At 46.0% G+C, this 21,138-nt stretch overlaps 2 protein-coding genes across 2 annotated transcripts in view; both read left to right on the top strand.

Moving 5' to 3' along the window:
- The window catches only part of LOC135221573 (uncharacterized), a 46,259-nt gene extending 26,404 nt beyond the window's left edge, over window positions 1-19,855 (top strand). The window contains exon 2 of the mRNA XM_064259266.1: window positions 16,290-19,855. Within this exon, the coding sequence (XP_064115336.1) occupies window positions 16,290-17,405 (1,116 nt within the window). The 3' untranslated portion in view covers window positions 17,406-19,855. The remainder of the gene's footprint in view (window positions 1-16,289) is intronic.
- LOC135220747 (uncharacterized) overlaps window positions 1-21,138 on the top strand; it is a 671,524-nt gene that overhangs the window by 44,430 nt on the left and 605,956 nt on the right. The window lies entirely within an intron of this gene.

Here is a 21,138-nt window from a genome sequence, read left to right as displayed (position 1 = left end):
GAATCCTACAAATATACTACGTATATTAACCTCGCGACATGATCTGCTAAGCAGTTGAATGGTCCGAGGGTAGGCGCATATCCTGGTTATTCTACGGATTGCGACTTAGACGAAAAGTATTCTAATTGAACTGCAAACCCGGGTTGCCTGCAACCTCCCAGGAGTTTCCAGTTTCATTTTATATACTTATGGTTTGTCACACAACACCATTTTAACTTTTATATTTACTGAAATTCGTTTCGCCTTAAATATAATTGCTCGAGCATATCTTTTTTTATGCTCGGTGGTTCTAGCCGACGCATTCCTTTCGTGGAAAGGATTACTTGGCAACTCAGGATGACGAGTCAGCGACAGCTACTGCGTATTGAGGCATTTCAGTATCAGCTGCCGCTTTGAGATAGACGGTTGTTTATGTCTTTCTCACCTGCTTTGATTGAATAACAACCGTATCTCTGCCCACAATCACGGACTTAAGTCTCCTGATTAACGGGGATTCTCGCATACATGAATGACCATCTACTGCTGAGAAACGCTAGTATTCATCGTCTTCGGTATTGCGAGAATTTTAAACAGAGATATCTATTCGACTCTCATCTTTCTGTTTACCGCACAGTAACAGAATTCTGTAATAGCTCTCTTGCTGCATCTCATCCCGATAATGCGAATGATTTTTGCGGAATCTGAGTTTGTCCTCAAAATATCTTGTATTCGGAGGTGTAACAATTGTTCATTGTTTCACCCCGGATTAGCAGATGTATTGAAAGACATCGCCTACTCCCACACCTGCCAGCTCTACTTCCAAACGTTCAGCCCATGAGAAGCAGTTCTTCAAGCGGCTCTCCCCTGTGTTTCATTACTGAAGAACGCCCCGCTTTCATTGCACAACGGACAGCAATGAAATGGCGGTTAGCGTTTTTCAGTCATTGTAAGCACAGGTTTAGAATCTTGAGATTCTTCTCTCGATTCAGCTGGAAGACGTAGGTTGCATTCATTGCCTACCTTCGTCTTCAACGTCACATAGTGTTGTTTTCTCCTTAAGCTGAGATTCAACGTCTATGAGATTTTCTTGCCATCAGGGACCTCGGTCTTTTGAAGGCAATTGACTTTCGCCTTTTGAGCTTATGCATTAAGAGAATCATCGCCGCGCCGTCCGGCATCGGTGACTAACAAATATTTTATTTGTTTGGTCTCTCAGCATAACTCTTTAAAGGGCGAAGGTCACGTGACTTACCCGGATGCTTGGACAACTTGCCTCTACTGATTCCGAACCAGTCAGTCGGCAGCTGTCAGAGCGTCCGAGTCAGTTACGAACTATGCTGTGGACTTAGTTCGGTTGTTCCCACCAGCAGCAATCATTACTTCGTCTTAATAGCTTGTCAGTATGAGTACTGTACATAACCAAAGTCGAGAAGAGGGATAGGTCATACGACTATTCCCTTCTTTTCGTCTTAGGTAACTGCATGACTTCTCTTGAGAAGTCAAGCACAAAGGGATGGGGATTTGTGACGCTCGATTTCGTACCGATCTTCGTAGCGAAGACTCAGAAACCCTTCGGTAACTGACGATTGGTTCGAGTCCTTCACAATACCCTCCCTAATGGACGTCACCGCCTCCGATACGAAGGCTATGCTGCTTGTCCTGTGAAGGTGTGACGGAGCTGTCTGAAGAAACTCGACACCCAGGATGATGTGGACGCCTCTTCATCATTCTCTCGCGTTCCGCAAGAACTTCTCCGTGGCGCAGGTAATGAAGGCAGGCGCCTGGTCCAACGGACCGCATGCACCTCCTTCTACCTTCAGGAATATTGCCCACAGTTCCTTGGATCTTTTTCCTTGGGAACCGTGGTGGTTGCTCAACACGTTGTGTAGTTAACCCAGACCCTCGCAGGCTGAACAGCATCGAGTCCTGGTGTGACCGTAAGAATGGATGAGGAATGATGAGTGTGACTGGCTCCTCTTCCCATCTTTTTCTTCCCTCTACCTTTGGGTAGAGGGACACGGTCGTCACCATGCTGGGTAAGGACGAGATGCAGGTGAGCTACTCAATAGAGCACCATCCTATCCCTTTCAGTAGGGATAGGAGTAAATATCCACCACTTCCTCCAACAAGGGGGAGGAAGTGGATGCCAAATTGAGACAACCCATCATTTTATGATTGTCTCTTTGCAAACAGGAACAAGTTCTTGCTTGCTGGTACGAAGAGATACGCTTGCCTCTCTCTTAGTACTTGGCCCAGAGGTCTGACCATTGATCCTGCGGTGCACACACCCCGATCAATCGGACAGAGGTTTGGATCCCTCCCTGCTCTTACGACCAGGGAGGCACTCCAGGGTTGGACGAACACCAGTCTGTTCACCAAAAAAGCACTCAGATTCCTCCCACCAAGAAGTGAGTCTTCCTATTGTTAAAGGACCGAGGGTTTGTATTACGTATCGAACAAATGACAATTTGTCGAAAATTGCATTTTTTCCTAACTATACATACAAACCTGAGGTCCTTTACATATAAGTCCCACCTCATGCCACCCCTCACTCTGCAACTTTTTTGCATGGGCCTAAAGCAAAAGTGATTCTTCACCTCGCGGCGCACGATTCGGACAAGCAGTTAACTACCGTTCTTCCCCTTGTTCGAAGCTTACGACCGTCCCAGCTGCCGCTAGTTACCTTCCTATTGTTAAAGGACCTCAGGTTTGTATAGTTAGGAAAAATGCAATTTTCGACAAATTGTCATTTTCTGTCGGGGACGACGGAGTCGATAGCTATGTATATATCTGCCAGGTAAGTATGTATGAAACTTTATTGTATCATAACAATATCATTTTACAGCACCTCCGCCTCAGGATTTTGGAAAACTTTCTTTGCTTGAGTATCCTCTTGACTTTTAGGTTATTTGTTATTGGATCGATAGCTTGGCATACGTGACTTTTTGGATTGTTTTTTGGGGAGAATTTGGCTTGGTTTTTTTCCTTAAATATGTCAGGTTCTAGTTCGGCTAGTGCCAGAGTGTGTATGAAAGACGAATGCAAGGTGAGGTTACCAAAAGCTTTGGTTGATCCTCACAGTGTGTAAAGGTTGTAGGGGGCAAGTGTGTAGGTATGATTTTCGCTGCACGGAGTGTGAAAGTTTGAATGATGCACAATGGAAGACATATGAATCCTATGTAAATAAATTAGAGCGTGATAGGATCAGGAGGTCTTCCTCCAGGAGTAAATCGGGTAGTAGACAGGGTAATAATGTATCCCCTTCTAACCCTTCTTTAGATTTTGTGACTCCTAACCCCGTAGTGTTGCCTTCGGGCCCTCAAGTGGTGTCTGCGGAGGGTAATGCCCTTTCGCTTATTTTAGATTCTTTGAAAACTCTGGAATCTAAGGTTCTGGCCCTTGAAAACAGGGAAAGTGCTAAGTGTAGTGTTAGTGCCCCTAGTGAAGTGGAGGGGGCGTCAGATCGGCCCTATAGCGCCTCTAGGCTGGGACCTCTGCCGGACTCCCAGGATTCAGAGGGAGGGCATGTCGAAGGCCGAAGGAGGGTTACGGGATCCCCCACCAACCATCTGACGTCCCTTCAGCAGTACCTGTTGACGCTTCCCAGGCTGCTAAGGAGCGTGCTCGAGCACGTGTCCTCCTAAAGGATTGTTTCTCGTCTTCCGACGCGTCCTCCCCGCGCAAGGGGTGGGAATCTCGTTCGGATTCGCGACCTTTGAAGAGGACGTTTGTTCCGATACGTAATACAAACCTGAGGTCCTTTAACAATAGGAAGTAGCTAGCGGCAGCTGGAACGGTCGTAAGCTTCGAACAAGGGTGGGGAGAACTTGTAGTTAACTGCTTGTCCGACAGTCCGCGCGCGCCGCGCGACTGGGAGGTAAACAAATCACTTTTGCTTTCGGCCCGCGGGTGTGAAGGACGTGTTCGTCATCGCTCTCTGCCCGCTTCATCGTCGTATGCTTTGTTTATATTGTGTTTTCTACTAATGGTTTTGTTTGACTTGAAAATGAAACTGTAAGTACACTGTTTTCATTTTCATTACTTAATTATGACCAACATGGAGTTATCGCCGTAGATGCGGCGATTTCCTCTCTTTTCATGAATTGAACCCTTGAATTATGTCTCGGTGCCGAGGGCGGGCGCGCTCGCGCCGAGTCATGTATTTTGGGCGAAAGTGTGTAATTGAAAAATGTAAGTACTCTTTTCATTATATTTTTGCCCTGTGCGTTCGTTACCGAGAGTGTGATTGCGCTCGCACGAGCCTTTTAATTTTGTATAATAGAATGCAATGAAAGTGGATTTGCAATTGCAATATTCTTTTCATTTTCATTTATTTATTTACATGAAATTTAATTTGGATCAATTTTTCGTTCTTACCCGGGAATTGATCATTACGATTTTTTTTTAATGTGAAAATGAAAACAAATCGCAAGTGCAGTATTCTGTTTTCATTTTCATATATATTTTATGATAGCATCATATTATTGGATCAAGTTTCCGTTCTTACCCGGGAATTGATCTTTTCCCCTTTAAGTTCTATGAAGTGAATCGCAAGGGCAGTATTCTGTTTCATTTTCATATTACTTTTCACTGCTGTGCGGGGGTAGGGGAAGCGAAGGTCTGCCAGGAAGTCGTCGGAAAGCTCTCTCCCGCGACTCCCTTGGTATCCGATTCTTCGTCTTCCTTCCTCGCCCCCCGCTCAGCTTCTTCGTTGTATTTTGTATTTTGGGGTCTTCCTTGCGTTCGGTGGGGTGGCATGTCTTCCCCCCGTGCGTGAGGGAACCCCTCTTACTAATCTATCTATGTTACCTGCAGGTGCTACATCCGTGGGAGACGACCTTGGACAGGTATGGACCACCGCGGAGGAGGCAGGGCGTGCCTAGCATCACGGGCTGCTGCAGCGTCTAGCGAGGTCTGGGGCGGGGGGTCTTCTCCACTACTACCACGGCCGCTTATGCCTGCTCCTCCTGGTCTGACCTCTTAGTCACACTCCCATGTGTCGATGACGCCGTCTGCCGCTACTAGGGCCGCAGCCGTACCGAGGTGGGGTTGCCGCCGCCGCTGTTTTCTTCGTGTTGCCAGCCCCAGACTTCGCTGTTCCAGCAGCTCGTCCTGGACCGGCCGCCAGGACCCAGGTTCCGCTGGCTGCCAATGATTCTACGAGGCGATCGCTGGGGCTGCCGTACCTGCCGCTGAGTGATTCCCGCTGTTGGCTTGGCTGTCCCTTCTGGGTCTACGCTGCCGCTGCCTTCATGCGCTCCTGAGCTGGTTGCTGTTCCTGTCGCTCCTGGTTCCTGTGCCTGTCCATGCTGGTCCTGCCCACGGTGTGTCTTCCCCAGTCCCATTGTCCTTAAACCGGACAGGTGGCAGTCGGGCCGTGTTGCTTGCCGGCAATAGCCCGGCTCCGGCCTGGATGGAGGACCTGACGACTGTCCTGCATGAGCTGACAGAGGAAGAGGAGAAGAGGAAGCTGTCATCTTCTTCTTCATCGTCTGCTGCTGCCTCTTCCCCTTCGACTTAACTAAGGCCCATAAGCCGAAAAAGAAGAAGGCTGCCTTCCCCCCTAAGAAGTCTCCTTCGGGAACTTTCTAAGGGCCCGTCCCACCCCGGTGGACGGGGGGTTCCTTCTGCTGGTCCTCCTGCTGCCTTCGGGAGCGGGCCCGTCTCCCCTTCCGTAAGGAAGAGATAGACGGGGACCAGAGGAGTATCGGTTAGCTCTGGTACTTCCTCGCCTGGTGCTAGCGGCGATGCGCTACGCCAGGTTCCGGCTCGGTCTCTCGTTGCGAGAGATCCCGAGTGTACGTTCTCCCTCGGGAGACCGTGCAGCCAAGTTTCGGCGCCAAGACGCGGCACGGAGCAGAAGGCTGGTGAGAGACGCTCAGGTGACTCTTGCCAGGCCAGCGGCCGCTCTTGCAGCGACCAGCTGGTAACCCGGGTTTTACCTAAGAAGGCTCCTTCGGGACCTTCTAAGGGCCCGTCTCGCTCCGGCGATTCGGGGAGCTCTTCTGCTGGTCCTCCTGCCCCCTCGGGAACAGGGCCCGTCTTTTCTTCTACCAAGGAGAAGAAGACGGGGACCAGAGGATACAGCTTCGGCTGGCACTTTCCTCGCCTGGTTCTAGCGGTTCTGCCGCTAAAACCAGGATCCGCCTCGGCTTCTCGTTAGCGAGAAGTACCGAGTGGACGGTCTCCCGCGGGAGACCGTCCAGCCAAAGTCTTGACACTCGAGCTCGCTCGCCGCCAAGACCGAAGCGCGGAGCAGAAGACTGGCGAGTGTCGTGCAGACGACTCTCGCTAGGCCAGTGGACGCTCTCGCAGCGACCAGCTGGCTGCTCGGGTTGACGTGACGGTCGCTGACCAAGCCACGGGTTGAGGCGAGGAAGGGGTCCCCGCGGCTCGTCGGTACCAGCCACTCCTTCAGGTCCTCCTGAGAGGTTTCGACCTCGACGAGGACTGGAATGAGTCGGAGGACGGTATCGGCTCTCTCCTGTCAGGTGTCGATCAGCCCCACCCAGACGACGTTCACAGTGGCGGCAGACCCTTACCTACAGTGAGAGTTCGTAACCCTCCTCGGGGAAAACGTTTTCTCCTGACGATACGTTTTCCCAGACTCTGAGAGGCCATCGCCGCAAGCGATGGCTGCTCCTACTCTTCTCCAACTGCTAGTTTCCACTGGAAGGCGAGCGAGTATCCAATTCCTCCCCCATTCCCTCTCTCCTTACGGCTACGCGGGAGGGAAAGGGAGGGATCCTACAGAGGATTTCTCTGTAGATTCCCAGTTGGGACTGCGCTACCGGGGGTGGGGGACCTTCGGGTCCTACCTGACGTAAGCCCCGGTCGTTGAGGAGGGATCCTGCCCCATTCTCGATTTCTACGGGAATCGAGAGGACCACCAGCCGATATCGTTTGACGAATACGGTGGGGGTTTTCGCAGACTGCTTAGAATTCTACGGAATTTCTAGCGCATTCAGAGTGTTAGAGTTTTCTTACGATCTCCAAACACTTAGGCGAGACCACGGTCCAAAGTGAGCGAGACGAGAATACCCGATATGTTACACGATATCGGGAACCTCGCCTATGCTCGAATTCCTGGAATTTCTAGCATTAGGAAGAAGACTGCTGCTGAAGAAGACTATCTCACAGTAGGCGACCACCTGGAATAGAGAGAACGGACGGGAATATCCAGTTTGGCTTGAACTATCGTCTTAGTATTCTGTTCACCATTGAAGCTTTCCTTCGAGGAAGACTTCTTCACTCTCTTTGATAGAGACCGAAGGTGGTCGATCTCCAATCCTTATTTTGTTTTCTTGAAGGAAAGAATTTAGGATGGAGATCGTTGTTCAGAATCCTACAAATATACTACGTATATTAACCTCGCGACATGATTCTGCTAAGCAGTTGAATGGTCCCGAGGGGTAGGCGCATATCCTGGTTATTCTACGGATTGCGACTTAGACGAAAAGTATTCTAATTGAACTGCAACTCGGGTTGCCTGCAACCTCCCAGGAGTTTCCAGTTTCAATTTTATATACTTATGGTGTTGTCACAACAACACCATTTAAGCTTTTATATTTACCGAAATTCGTTTCGCATAAATATAATTGCTCGAGCATATCTTTTTATGCTCGGTGGTTCTAGCCGAACGCATTCCTTCGTGGAAAGGATTACTTGGCAACTCAGGATGACGAGTCAGCGACAGCTACTGCGTATTGAATTGCCCGAGGCATTTCAGTACCAGCTGCCGCTTGAGATGGACGGTTGGTTATGTCTTTCTACCTGCTTTGATTGAATACCAACCGTATCTCTGCCCAACAATCACGGACTTAAGTCTCTGATTAATGGGGATTCTCGCATACATGAATGACCATCTACTGCTGTGACGCTAGTATTCATCGTCTTCGGTATTGCGAGAATTTTAAACAGAGATATCTATTCGACTCTCATCTTTCTGTTTACCGCACGGTAACAGAAGTCTGTACAAGTCTCCCGCTGCATCGCACTGCGATAATGCGAATGATTTTGCAGACATCTGAGTTTGTCTTCAAAATATCTCTTATTCGTAGGTGTACAATTGTTCATTGTTCAACCGAATTACGAGATGTGTCAGAAGACATCGCCTACTCTCCGACCTGACAGCTCTACTTCCAAATGTTCAGCCCATGAGAAGCAGTTCTTCAGGCGGCTTTCCCCTGTGTTTTCATTACTGAAGAACGCCCCGCTTTCATTGCAACTACGACTTCTCACCGGACAGCAATGAAATAGCGGTTAGCGTTTTCAGTCATTTGTAAGCACAGGTTATGAATCTTGAGAATCCTTCTCTCGATTCATCTGTGAAGACGTAGGTTGCATTCAATATCTACCTTCGTCTTCAACGGTACATAGTGTTGTTTCTCCTTAGCTGAGATTCAACAACCATGAGATGTTTTTACCTTCAGGGACCTCGGTCCTCTAGAAGGCAATTGACTTTCGCCTGTTGGGCACATGCCTTAAGAGAATCATCACCTCGCTGTCCGGCATTGGTGACAAACAAATACATTATTTGTTTGGTCTCTCGGCATAACCCTTTAAAGGCGAAGGTCACGTGACTTATCGGATGCTTTGACAACTTGCCTCCTACCGAACGCAGTCAGTCGGCAGCTGTCAGAGCGTCCGAGTCAGTTACGAACTACGCTGTTGACTTAGTTCGGTTGTTACAGAGCAATCATTACTTCGTTTAATAGCTTGTCACAGTACCCATACCATTGACACCCACCATGGAGTGTCGGTGTCCTATCCACTACCGAGAACTTCGCTGCATGGGGATAGGAGATGCGAGAGACTTCGTGGCAAACGGACAGACCAGTATGGGTACTGGACATCACCGAAGTAGAGAAGAGGAATAGGTCATGCGACTATTTCCTTCCTTTTCCTCTGAGGAACTGCATGACTTCTCCTGCGAAGTCAAGCATCCAGGGGATGGGGATCCGTGATGCTCGATTTCGTACCGAACTTCGTAGCGAAGACTCAGAACCCTTCGGTCCCTGACGATTGGTTCGAGTCGTTCACAATCCCCTCCCTAATGGACTTCACCGCCTTCGATGCGAAGGAGATGCTGCCTTGTCCGCAAGAACTTCTCCGTGGCGCAGGTACTGAAGGCAGGGTCTGGTCAACCAGACCACATGCCCTTCCTTCTACCTTCGGGATATTGCCCACAGGTCCTTGGATCTTTTTCCTTGGGACCCGTGGTGGCTGCTCAACACTTGTGTAGCGAACCCAGACCCTCGCAGGCTGAACAGCATCGAGTCCTGGTGTGACCATAAGAATGGATGAGTTGAATGAGAGTGTGACTGGCTCCTCTTCCCATCTTTTTCTTCTCACCTGTGGTTAGAGGGACACGGTCGTCACCCTGCTGGATAAGGACAGGATGCAGGTGAGCTACTCAACAGAGCCCATCATATCCCTTCACAATAGGGATAGGAGCGTATATCCACTTACTTCCTCCAACAAGGGGAGGAAGTGGATGCCAGCTTGAGACAACCCATACTTTATGTGCCTCTTGCAAACAGGAACAAGTTCTTGCTTGCTGGTACGAAGAGATACGCTTGCCTCTCTCTTGTACTCGGCCCAGAGGTCTGACCATTGATCCTGCGCTGGTGCACACCCCGATCAATCGGACAGAGGCTTGGATCCCTCCCTCGCTCTTACGACAGGGAGGCATTCCAGGGGATGGACGAACACCAGTCTGTTCATCAAAAGACTCCAGATTCCTCCCACCAAGAAGTGAGTCTTCCTATTGTTTAAAGGACCGATGGTTTGTATTACGTATCGGAACAAATGACAATTTGTTGAAATGCATTTTTCCTAACTATACAAACCTGAGGTCCTTTACATATAGTCCCTCCTCATGCCACCCCTCACTCTGCGTATTTTGCATGGGCCAAAAGCAAAAGTGATTTGTTTACCTCCCAGTCGCGCGGCGCGCGACTGTCGGACAAGCAGTTAACTACCGTTCTGCCCTTGTTCGAAGCTTACGACGTTCCAGTGCCGCTAGCTACTTCTATTGTTAAGGACCTTCAGGTTTGTATAGTTAGGAAACAAAAATGCAATTTTCGACAAATTGTCATTTCAAGATCAGGACGCTTCACGTCATGCTTTATCTGATTGGCATTCTTCTCCGGAAAGCGTGTCCTTTCCGCCCCAGAAGAAGGCTAGGTCGTCTTCCGATGATGACGACTTTGAGCGCCCAGTTCGCTCTAGAGCAAGGCTGTTCCTGGGAGAAGGAAGAAGCGTCCCCTTCGCCCCTCACCTTCTCGCAGGCATGGCCCTTCTCCTCGTAAAGAACCTTCGCAGACGGAGATAATCCTTGCTATGCAGCGACAACTGGATGCTTTACTTAAGCAGAAGGAAACGGTTTCTGGTCGTAAGAAGGACGATAGACTTCCGATCAAGAGATCAAGACAGTCTTCTCCGCCGGCTCGTCTTTCGTCCCCGGTTCCTGGTATTTCGTCTTCTAGACTTCGTTCTCCCCAGCGTTCGTCTAGAGGTGGAAGTAAACGTCAGGAGAGAGAGAGGTTTCTTCATTCTGCCCTCTCTTCTCGACGTGAGGACGCTCGGCGTTCCGACATCGACGTTTCTGATGAAGATGCTTTAGTTTCTTGTGTTGACGTTCATCGGGACGCTCGTCAAGTGTCAGTTCCTGTCTCTTCGCGGGACGATCGTAGAGACGCTTCGAGGGACGCTAGGAGGGACGCTCCGCTTATCGCTTCTTTGGACGCTTCGTTGGACGCTCAGTTGGACGCTGATTTGGACGCTTCGTTGGACGCTCGGAGGGACGCTAGGTTAGACGCTCGATGGACGCTAATAGACATCGTCGTAAGAGCGTCTTGGAACGTGAGTACGGGAGTTCGCTCTCGATCGGATGGCGTTGTTCCCGAGTCTTTAGATGACGCTACACGTCTTCCTTCTACTTCGCATTCTACTCAAGTTGTGATTGCTGATCCTGTGTCGGCTAACGATTTTGTTAAGGGTACGTTACCCTCTTCTTCTCGTCATCGGTCTGATAGGAGACTTGGAGTGAAAGGTCTTCTACCTCTTTCTTCGGAGTTTAACTCGGGTAAGGAAGAAGGGGAATTGAGCTGTTCTTCGGAGGAGGTTGATGAAGAACAACCCTCGACGTCGTCTTCTTCAGACTATCAAGTTTTGGCTCGGCTGCTCCGTGATTCTTTTTGGAGATACCTTCCTTCCTTGCTCCTCCTTCTCCTCCATCGCAGTTTTCGTCGTCGAAAGCTAAGAAGACACCAGGGTTTGTTAAGATGAAGACATCTTTGTCTACCAAGAGGGCTTTCCGGAAAGTTAACACTTGGATGGAGACTAGGAAAGCTAAAGGAAGCACCACTTTCGCCCTGCCTCCGTCTAGGCTTAGCGGTAAGGCAGGGATGTGGTATGAAACCGGTGAGGAGTTGGGTTTGAAGGTTCCGACGTCAACACAGGGAGATTTCGCCAGCGTTGTAGATGCCTCAAGAAGAGCTCTGTTAGCCTCAGCGAAGGTGTCGTGGACTACGTCAGAAATGGATCATCTGTTGAAGGGTCTGTTTAGATCCTTAGAAGTATTTAACTTCTTAGACTGGTGTCTCGGAGTGCTAGACCAACCCAGTCTCGTAAGCCAGATTCGAGAATCAGCTTGGGGGAGCTGTCCAGTGTATTTGGTCATGGCATGGACAAAGGCCGTCATGGGATGGCTCAGAGGAATTAGCATCTTCATTTTTCAGTGCAGGCGTGTTGAAGAAGAAAGATCGCTGTATTGTTAATTTTGGTCGGCTAAGTCTTTCCTTCTCCCGCACTAGAAGACAGAACTTTTGTATGCGCCGTTCTCAAGTCATCTCTTCCCCCAGGCTTTGGTGAGGATCTGGCAGTAAGTCTACAGGAGAAAGCCACTCAAGACCTTTTGACACAGTCGTCGAGACCTCCTGCTGTCCCTTTCAACCCGTCTTCAGGAGTTCAGTCTTTTTTAAGAAGCAGAAGCCCTTTCGTGGAGGATCTTCAGCTAGATCTGTACCCAGAGGAAGAGGTCTTCCTAGAGGTAGAGCCCCGGCTAAGTCCAGGGGCAAGAAGTGAGAATGCTTGCCTTCAGTCACCGGTAGGAGCCAGGCTTCAGTTGTTTGGAGGAGCCTGGAGAGAAAAAAGAGGGGCAGACACCTGGTCTCTCAACATTATAGAGAAGGGGTACAAGATTCCGTTCGTATAGCCTCCCCCTCTGACTTCCAACTCCCAGGGATTTGGTCCCCCGTCGTATCCTCAAGAAAGCAAAGGATTCTTTTCGATCTGCTCGAGCAGATGCTCGAGAAACGAGCAGTGGAACAGGTCTTAGACCTGGCTACGCCAGGATTTTACAACAGATTGTTTCTTGTTCCGAAAACACTCGGGAGGGTGGCGGCCAGTCTTGGACGTAAGTCGTCTGAACCTCTTCATAGAAAAGCAAAAGTTCAAGATGGAGACACCTCAGTCAGTTCTGGGGGCCTTAAGACCGGGGGATTGGATGGTATCTCTCGATCTTCAGGACGCATACTTTCACGTCCCCGATACACCCCCAGTCTATGAAGTACCTTCGGTTCGTCCTGAAAGGAAAGGTGTTTCAGTTCAGGGCTCTCTGTTTCGGTCTGAGTACGGCCCCATTTGTGTTCACCATCTTAATGAAGAATGTGGCGAGGTGGCTCCATCTTTCCAACATCAGGATCTCGCTCTATCTGGACGACTGGCTCATCCGAGCTTCTTCGCAGACCCGGTGCCTGGAGGACCTGAAAACGACTCTGTCTTTAGCTGCGTCCCTGGGACTTCTGGTGAACTTCGAAAAGTCACATCTGACCCCAACACAGTCCATCGTGTATCTGGGGATTCAGATGGATTCAGTGGCTTTTCGGGCTTTTCCGTCCAGGAACGTCAGCAAACAAGGCATAGAGAAAGTGTCAGCCTTTCTTATCAGGGAAGGATTCAGTGCTCGGTGAGGGAATGGATGAGTCTGCTGGGGACCATTTCCTCGCTGGAGAAGTTTGTTTCCCTGGGGAGGCTACATCTCCGACCTCTTCAGTTCTTCCTGTCAGACAATTGGACAGAGAAGGACAACTTCGATATGATCTTAATCATCTCAGAAGAGGTGAAGAGCCATCTAAGATGGTGGCTCGATCCGTTAAAGCTCTCAGAGGGCATATCCCTCAAGCTTCGGAACCCCGACCTAGTGTTGTTCTCCGACGCGTCATCCACGGGGTGGGGAGCAACACTAGGGGGGGAGGAAGTGTCAGGCACCTGGAGAGGGGAACAGGTAGCCTGGCATATCAACTTCAAGGAGCTGGCAGCGGTTCAATTAGCGCTCCAGTTCTTTCAGGACAAAGTCTCCCGTCGAGTAGTTCAAGTCAACTCGGACGGACAATACCACAGCCCTGGCATACTTGAAGAAACAAGGAGGAACTCACTCTCGCTCCCTGTTCGCTCTAGCGAAGGAAATTCTGATTTGGGCGAAGGTGAGAGAGATCACGATCTTGACAAGGTTCATTGCCGGAGTCGAGAACGTCCAGGCGGATCTCCTCAGTCGACAAGGTCAGTTGCTGCCGATAGAGATGGGGACCCTCAATCAGGACGTATGCCAGGAGCTGTGGAGTCTTTGGGGACGCCCCTTGGTGGACGTTTTTGCAACCGCAAGGACGGCGAGACTTCCTCTTTACTGCTCCCCAGTTCTCGATCCGGGGGCAGTAGCAGTAGACGCCCTGTTATGGGATTGGACGGGCCTAGACCTCTACGCATTTCCCCCCTTCAACGATTCTGGGGGAAGTGATGAGAAAGTTCACAGCTTCGGACCGGGGACGACGGTTGACGTTAATCGCCCCCTTTTGGCTGCAGCGATCTGGTTCACAGAGGTGATGTCCTACCTGGTGGATTTTCCGAGATCTCTTCCGTTAAGGAGAGATCTACTCAAACAGCCCCACTTCGAGAGGTACCACAAAAACCTCTCCGCTCTGAGTCTGACTGCGTTCAGACTATCCAGAAGTTGGAGCCAGAGTCGAGAGAGGTTTTTCGAAACCTGTGGCTAAAGCTATCGCCACCGCGAGAAGACCTTCGTCAATCGCGGTTTACCAGTCGAAGTGGGCCAAGCTTTAGGAGCTGGTGTAGGAAGAAAGGAGTTTCCTCTACCACGACCTCTGTGAGCCAGATCGCCGACTTCCTTCTTTATCTCAGGACGAGATTTGAAGCTCGCAGTCAACCATTAAAGGCTACAGAAGTGTCTTATCTGTAGTTTTTTTCGACATAGAGGTCTTGACCTTGCTAATAATAAAGACCTACATGATCTACTAAAATCTTTTGAGACCACCAAGGTACCGATAGCTAAGTTGCCTTCGTGGAATCTGGACGTGGTTCTCAAGTTTTTAACGTCAAGCCGCTTCGAACCTATTTACTCTGCCTCTTTGCGAGATTTGACGAAGAAGACTGTATTCCTAACTGCTCTGGCGACGGCGAAGAAGGTTAGCGAGATACAGGCGATTAGTAAACCTACGTGCGGCTTGCAAAGGGCATAATGCAATCTGCTCTTTGAGTATGTCATTCCTGGCTAAGAATGAGAACCCTTCCAACCCTTGGCCTAAGACGTTCGAAATCAAAGGTATGGCAGAAATCATTGGTCAAGAGCCAGAAAGAGTCCTGTGTCCTGTTAGGGCTCTTAAAGAATATCTTCGTAGGACAAAGGAGTGTAGAGGTTCTGCGGAGAACTTATGGTGTTCGGTCAAGAGGCCTAATATGCCCATGTCCAAGAATGCACTGGCATTCTTTTTGAGGAACACCATTAAGGAGGCGCACGCTTATTGTCAAGATAGTGACTTTAAGCTTTTAAAAGTTAACGCTCGTGAAGTAAGGGCTATTTCGACTTCTATAGCCTTTCAGAAAATATGGCTCTCAAAGATATTTTAAGTGCCACTTTTTTGGAGAAGTTAACTCGGTGTTCGCCTCGCACTATTTACGAGAGGTCAGAACGACATATGAGAACTGTACTCTCTTGGACCATACGTCGCCGCAGACACTATCTTGGGGGCAGGAGGTAGCATCATCCTTTCCCATAGAAAAGGGGTAGGTGAGTTTTTAATGTTTGTAATGTTTATGGTTGTAGGGTCGGCCGCCGAATGCGGTCTTCCCTTCTTTTAGCCTTTGGTATATGGGAGTATTTGGTTAGGCTAACTTAGGTGGTGGTTTTGCCTCGTTGTCCTCTTGAGTATGGTCATGGTCTAGTCACATTGTGGTCTCGTCCCCGTTGGCAGATCATCTAGAGTGCACCAACTACACAGGTCTCTACCTTGTTGGTAACTCTAGTGAAGCAGATGCAGGCTTGGGTGACAGTAATCACGAAGTCAGCTATGCTAACAGGTAAGGAACCAAGATGTCAATCATCTACATATATATGTTTCCTAAATCCTTTTCTGTCTCTCCCACCGCCAAAGGTGGGATTCAGCTATATATATATCTGACAGGTAAGTTTCATGAACAAAATGATTTTGTTAAGATACAATAAAGTTTGTTCATACTTACCTGGCAGATATATATATTTTAAGTACCCACCCACCTCCCCTCAGGAGACAGTGGAGATAGAAATCTGATAGAAAATGGGAATGGTTCCTGATACCCGCCTCCCAGCGGCCGGGGGGGGAATGGGTACTAACCACCCTACTCCCACTACGGTGTCGTAAGTTTTTAGAAATTCTGTCGGACTTCAGAGAATACAGCTATATATATATCTGCCAGGTAAGTATGAACAAACTTTATTGTATCTTAACAATATCATTTTTGATAGACTGGTCTTGTTAAACTATCAAGCTGCCTCTAGTTTTTTTTTATTTGCCCAAACTTTCTTTTTTCTGTAAAGGCTGGGCAAGATGAGAGCATTAGGTTGCTTACCATATTTCTCTTTGCATTATAAAATTTTTAAAAAACTAAGGATCCTTCAAAAACGGTTTTATAGACTTAAGTTTACATGGCATCAGCTTACTGTATGCATAATGTCCATTTTGAATCTATGATTTCTCTATCCAACTGTAGCAGATTTTGGTTAACATTTGTAATATTCAATGTATCAAAAGGTCATATGTTACAAAATAAACAAGCAAAGTTGATTGATTACTACTGTAACTTGTTAAATCAAGATATGTGAAACTAATCAGATAGATTTCTTAGATTAACACAGAGGGCTACTTTCCTTATTAATATTCTGTTTTAAGCAAGAATTATTCTGCCACAAAATGACAAATTTTCTAAGACAATTTTGTTCGCGTATGAACAACTATCTCTTAATTCCTTTTCAGAAAGTGATCATGACACCCAGAAGCCGTTGTCCCATCATCATAAATTCAGCTACGAACCTCGTGAACACAGCCATTCCAGAAGAAAAAGACTCGTCAAGTTGCAACACAACTTTGGAACTAAACTTAAAGCACAGCGACGACGATGACGCTGAAAGCGATGCTTGTCAAAATTCCCCAGTCATTAGTAATCCCTCTGCTCTGCTGTTTTCCCCAGAACCTCAAACCGCACCAATGTCAGACATCTCAAGCATGAGCAAGGATGAACATGAAAGTTACCACAAATTAAATGCAAATACAGACAAGGAAGGACACTACACAGAAGTCATCAATGATGTTGATAAAAACACCAAACCCAGAAAGTTAAAGAAGTCCTCCTCGCTTCGAAGAACGTTGAGTTCGGTGAGTTCTACGGGTTCTCTCTTTGGAAGTTTCTTCCATCATCTGAGCACGTCATCGCTGGGTCAGCTGGCAACCAGGCTGACCTCCTCATCTTCAGTCACAGTCTGTCCTACAGAAGAGGAAAAAGAGGAAAGTCCAGACACCACAGTATGCAACGAAGGAGAAATGATTAACGAGTCGCTATCCAGTGTGTTCAGAGAGTATCTCTTGAGTCGTAGCATACTGACAGACAATCCAGTTGACTTATCTGTACAGTTTGCTGAAAATGGTACGAAAAATGACATTAGAGGCAGTTGTAAACCTCTTGATAACGTAACGGACAAACCAATTTCAGTTGACAACGACCTTGATGTCAGAAACTCTCAGCAATGTTGTGTGCCTGAACACGGCCCATCTGCTGATTCAGCCGTCGGAAGCAGCCTTAACACTAGCTTGTCCGATTCTTTACTCTTCTGTCTAGATGGAAACACCCCTGCGTCTCCCATAAAAACCAATGGGAAGGAGAACAAGTACAAAGATGCAGAACTCTCAGAAACTTCCACACAGGATTGTAATTTAAAAAATGCTACCTGCGCTGGCCTTCACTCGTGCACGCCGGAAAGTCGACAGCAGTCCATACTCGAGACCAGGCAGGGCACACCTATAATCCCTCGTGATGTCGAAGGTACAAATAATCGTGCTAACGGGAGAGGAATTATATTTGAAACATCATTTTGATATAAAAGCTATAGAAGTTATTGCTGTTGTTACAGATGTCTCTCTAGATATTTTTAGTCAGTAATGTACAATATTCATTGCCAATAATTAGTGTAAGGTCAGAGTTTTATTTGATATGTTTTTCAGTAGCTGATAGCTGGCGAAGTATAGTCACAGGATACATAACCCAGATGGCTACGAATGCAATTTTTGTTCATAGCCTTAAAAGAATGATGTTCTGTGCAGTTCTTGGGATATCTTGCATATCCTGTAAAGCCTAATGTATGTTTTTTAAGTTTTCATAGAAGTTTAAAAACTTTTAACAGTATTATAAAGTAATTACATAATAGCTTAGAAAGGGTAATGTTATCTTTTTTTATATGGGTAGCAAATGCTGCTATCCCAATAGTCTTGTGTACAAATTTTTTTTTTCCCAAAAAAGACAGCAGTTGTGTACTGCCTATTTTTTATGTTTACAGAACCCTGTTATTACTGTCAGTGGAAAATTTTATATCTTCTGTACATTTTATATATTTTATGCCAAAATGCATAACATTTCTTTCTTTACCATATATTGCCACTAATTTTTCTCTTCCAAGTGTCTTTTTGTTGCTAACAGAATGACGGTCCAGTGGATACGATAGGTGTAACTTATCCAGATGACTTATAAGTATCTACTTGTCAACTATACTAAAAAAAATGTCTTTTTTAGTGTTTATTCCAAGGTTAAGTGAATTTGATGTTAAACAGTATAGGCAGTCACTAGGTTAAGGCAGGGGTTCCATTCTAGCAACATACTGTTGGTCGGAAAACGCTGTAAGCAAAAGCTGTAACTTTAGGGTTAAGGTGTGTGTGACAGACATTGATATTTGGATCAATCTCAAAATGAATGTCAAGTACAAAGTGACCAGTCTAGGCCCCTGGAGTATCTTGATAAGTGGCTTTTGTAATTCATAGCAAATGCTAAAATTAATCATTGCATTAAGTGATTCGGACTCTCTTCTTTTGAGGAATATTTACGCACTCTGTTGCAACTCCACTGGACTGGAAAAAAACTTTTAGTTTCTTTGAAAGGATCAGTAGTCTAGAAGGCTATTGTTTCTGAAAATTCTTTGTATTGTATTACTGTACATATATGCTTGGCTACAATTTCCTGTTTTCTTCTGAATAGTGCAATTTAACTGATCTGACCCATGTAATATATTTTGCTTGAACAGAATATAATATCGATTGTGCCTCATCCAAATAGTTTTTTACCAAAGATTCTTAAAATTACAGAATATTTTTGTTAATTTTGAAGGCCAATCGTGAACACTGGAGACTTAAGTTTGCTTCCTTCTGTTTTTACTGAAGTTGAGTACATACATAGGAACTTTGCTATAGTATCTAAAGTGCCATTCAAGTTAGCAATTTAAGCTGATCCAGTGTTGCATGGCTGGGCCTTTTCTTCCACAAACTACAAATATTAAACCTCTAGCTAATTTTAGTCTCTCCTCTCAGTTCAAAAGATGTCTCCATATAGTTGTTATTGTAAAGTAGGTCCCTGACGTACGGTGGGGGATCTGTCCCAGCGACACTGTAAGCTGATTTTGGCCGTAAGTCGGCGTTTTGCCATTATCGGCGCTTTTAACAGTGCTTACGGCACCGTAACTTGATGTTGCATCAAGTTACAGTCATTAACTTGATGCCTACTCTTGCCATTAGCGCCGTAACTTAATGCAACATCATGTTACCTTGTTGTAAAATGCCGTTTTGTAAGATCAGATCCGCCGTAAGTCTGTGGCGCACTGTAGCTAATTCTGCCTTCTAAACCCTATCATCTACCACTTCATAATAATTTTCATATTTTTACAGATTAAATATTGTCACTTTTACTCACTTTCACCAACAAGTAGAATGTTATTTGCGTTCTTACAGCAAAGTTCTGTTCATGGTACAAATATATATGTAGTATTTCATTTTCATATTTTTTTATTACTGTTGTATCTCATGAATGTTCATTGGATATACTATATATAACCTTTCTGCTTTTGTTTTTATTTAATAATGAGTTTGCTTAAAGCATTTGCTGTCTGTTTGTACCCATTATAGTTTAATATTAGTTAGACTTGTAGATAATATCACAACTTAAAAAAAAATAAAAGTTTAATTTTATTTAAACAGGTCATTAACTTTACAATTTACACAAGTTAGTAACTTAACAAATGTAGTACACTTTCTGAATCTGGCCTTTGTAGAAGCTTGCCAGACTAAAATTTTGGACTAAAATTGCATTTTGTTGACGTTCAGCCTACGAAAGTGCTTAGCTAATGACCCACCTACCTCACTTGTATTATAAAGTAATATTTTATCATTTGTAAAGCTGTCCCTACAAACCATTGCTGTATAAATGCCTTTTCTTGACTGGTCATGGCAAATTAAGCCATTTCCTAATTTCACATTGGTGTTAGTTATATATGTACATATCTTTAGTGACAAAGTCTTTGTTTTGTACCTACTTTGCAAGTTACAGCTTTCTGAAAGTTGGGCAGTTGTTAGGTACAGCCTGTATTCTGAGTAATCGTTATTACTACTACTAGCCACTGCCTTCCAGGTGACAAGATGGCCAAGGTAGTCATCTTGATACTCTTGGGATACAGGTCCTAGGAGAATACCAGAAGTGCTGGAAAGAAGACCCAGAATCAGCTTTTAGGCTGTTGGTTCACATTCCTGGCAAAATAACATTAATACTGCTTTTCCCCTAGAATGTAGGAGCACCTCCTCAACATCAGCTGTAACACCTTTCATATGTCCTGAAAACGGCAGATCTTGAGGGTTTAACAGCTTAACTGTGGTACACTTGGCTTACCAATATGTAACTGTAAACCTTTCAGCCTTGAGGAATGTATTAAAAATTTTAGTCTGAAGTGGATGTATAATAGCCAACTTGAACTCTATAAGTCCCGGTTAGTCTTCTGATATGCACTGCCTCATAATATCCTTTTAGAGTAAACCCAGCTGTTCCTAACAAGTACCACAGCACTTCTAGCCAAACACTGAATTCCTGGGAGGTGTCTGTGAGCACAAAAGTGCTTTGTCTGCAAGTAAAGAGAAATTGACTACAAGTCAATTTCCAATCCAAGTTGTCCACCCCGCCTGTTTAGTACTGGGGAGAAAAAACAAAACATTACCAAAGAATCACTTGCTTGTGCAAACAAACCTTTAAAGATAAGCAACATTACACATTACAAATATTTGTAAGAAACACTTTGCACATTATAGTACAACAGTTTAAACACTAAAAAGGAAGAAAAAGAAGCTTGAAAAATAATAAATCTGTTGGTCTTTAATCAATTTCTACAAAGCGTGGAAGAATAAATAACATACTACCACCGCATTCTCGTCGGAGGAGGATTTCTTTCGCAGGAACTACGTGTAGAGACTAGAAGGCGGTTGAGGTGCTTGGGAGGCTTCGTCGATGCAGATCGAAACTATGTGGCGCCAGGGATCATGGCTAGGCCAAGAACTCTGGGTTCTTCTTCCCTTCCATCCTCTGTAATAAATAAAATATTATTCCCGAGATATTAAGCTTTTTTTACTGATAAGATTATGTTTATTACTGTAACTCATTTATTTAACATTTTGCCACAAATTATGACATAAAAATGGACTCCTAACATTTTCTTCGAAACTCAATTTAGTTTTTAATTATTATAAGAAAATGGACCTGTAAAATTATTTGACTAAAAAGTTTCTTAAAATTAATCTTCAACAA

This window comes from Macrobrachium nipponense, chromosome 2 (assembly GCF_015104395.2).
Source record: "Macrobrachium nipponense isolate FS-2020 chromosome 2, ASM1510439v2, whole genome shotgun sequence".
Classification (NCBI taxonomy): Eukaryota; Metazoa; Arthropoda; class Malacostraca; order Decapoda; family Palaemonidae; genus Macrobrachium; species Macrobrachium nipponense.
The sequence above is the reverse complement of the archived record's forward strand: the minus strand, read 5'-3'. Positions and strand labels throughout refer to the sequence as shown.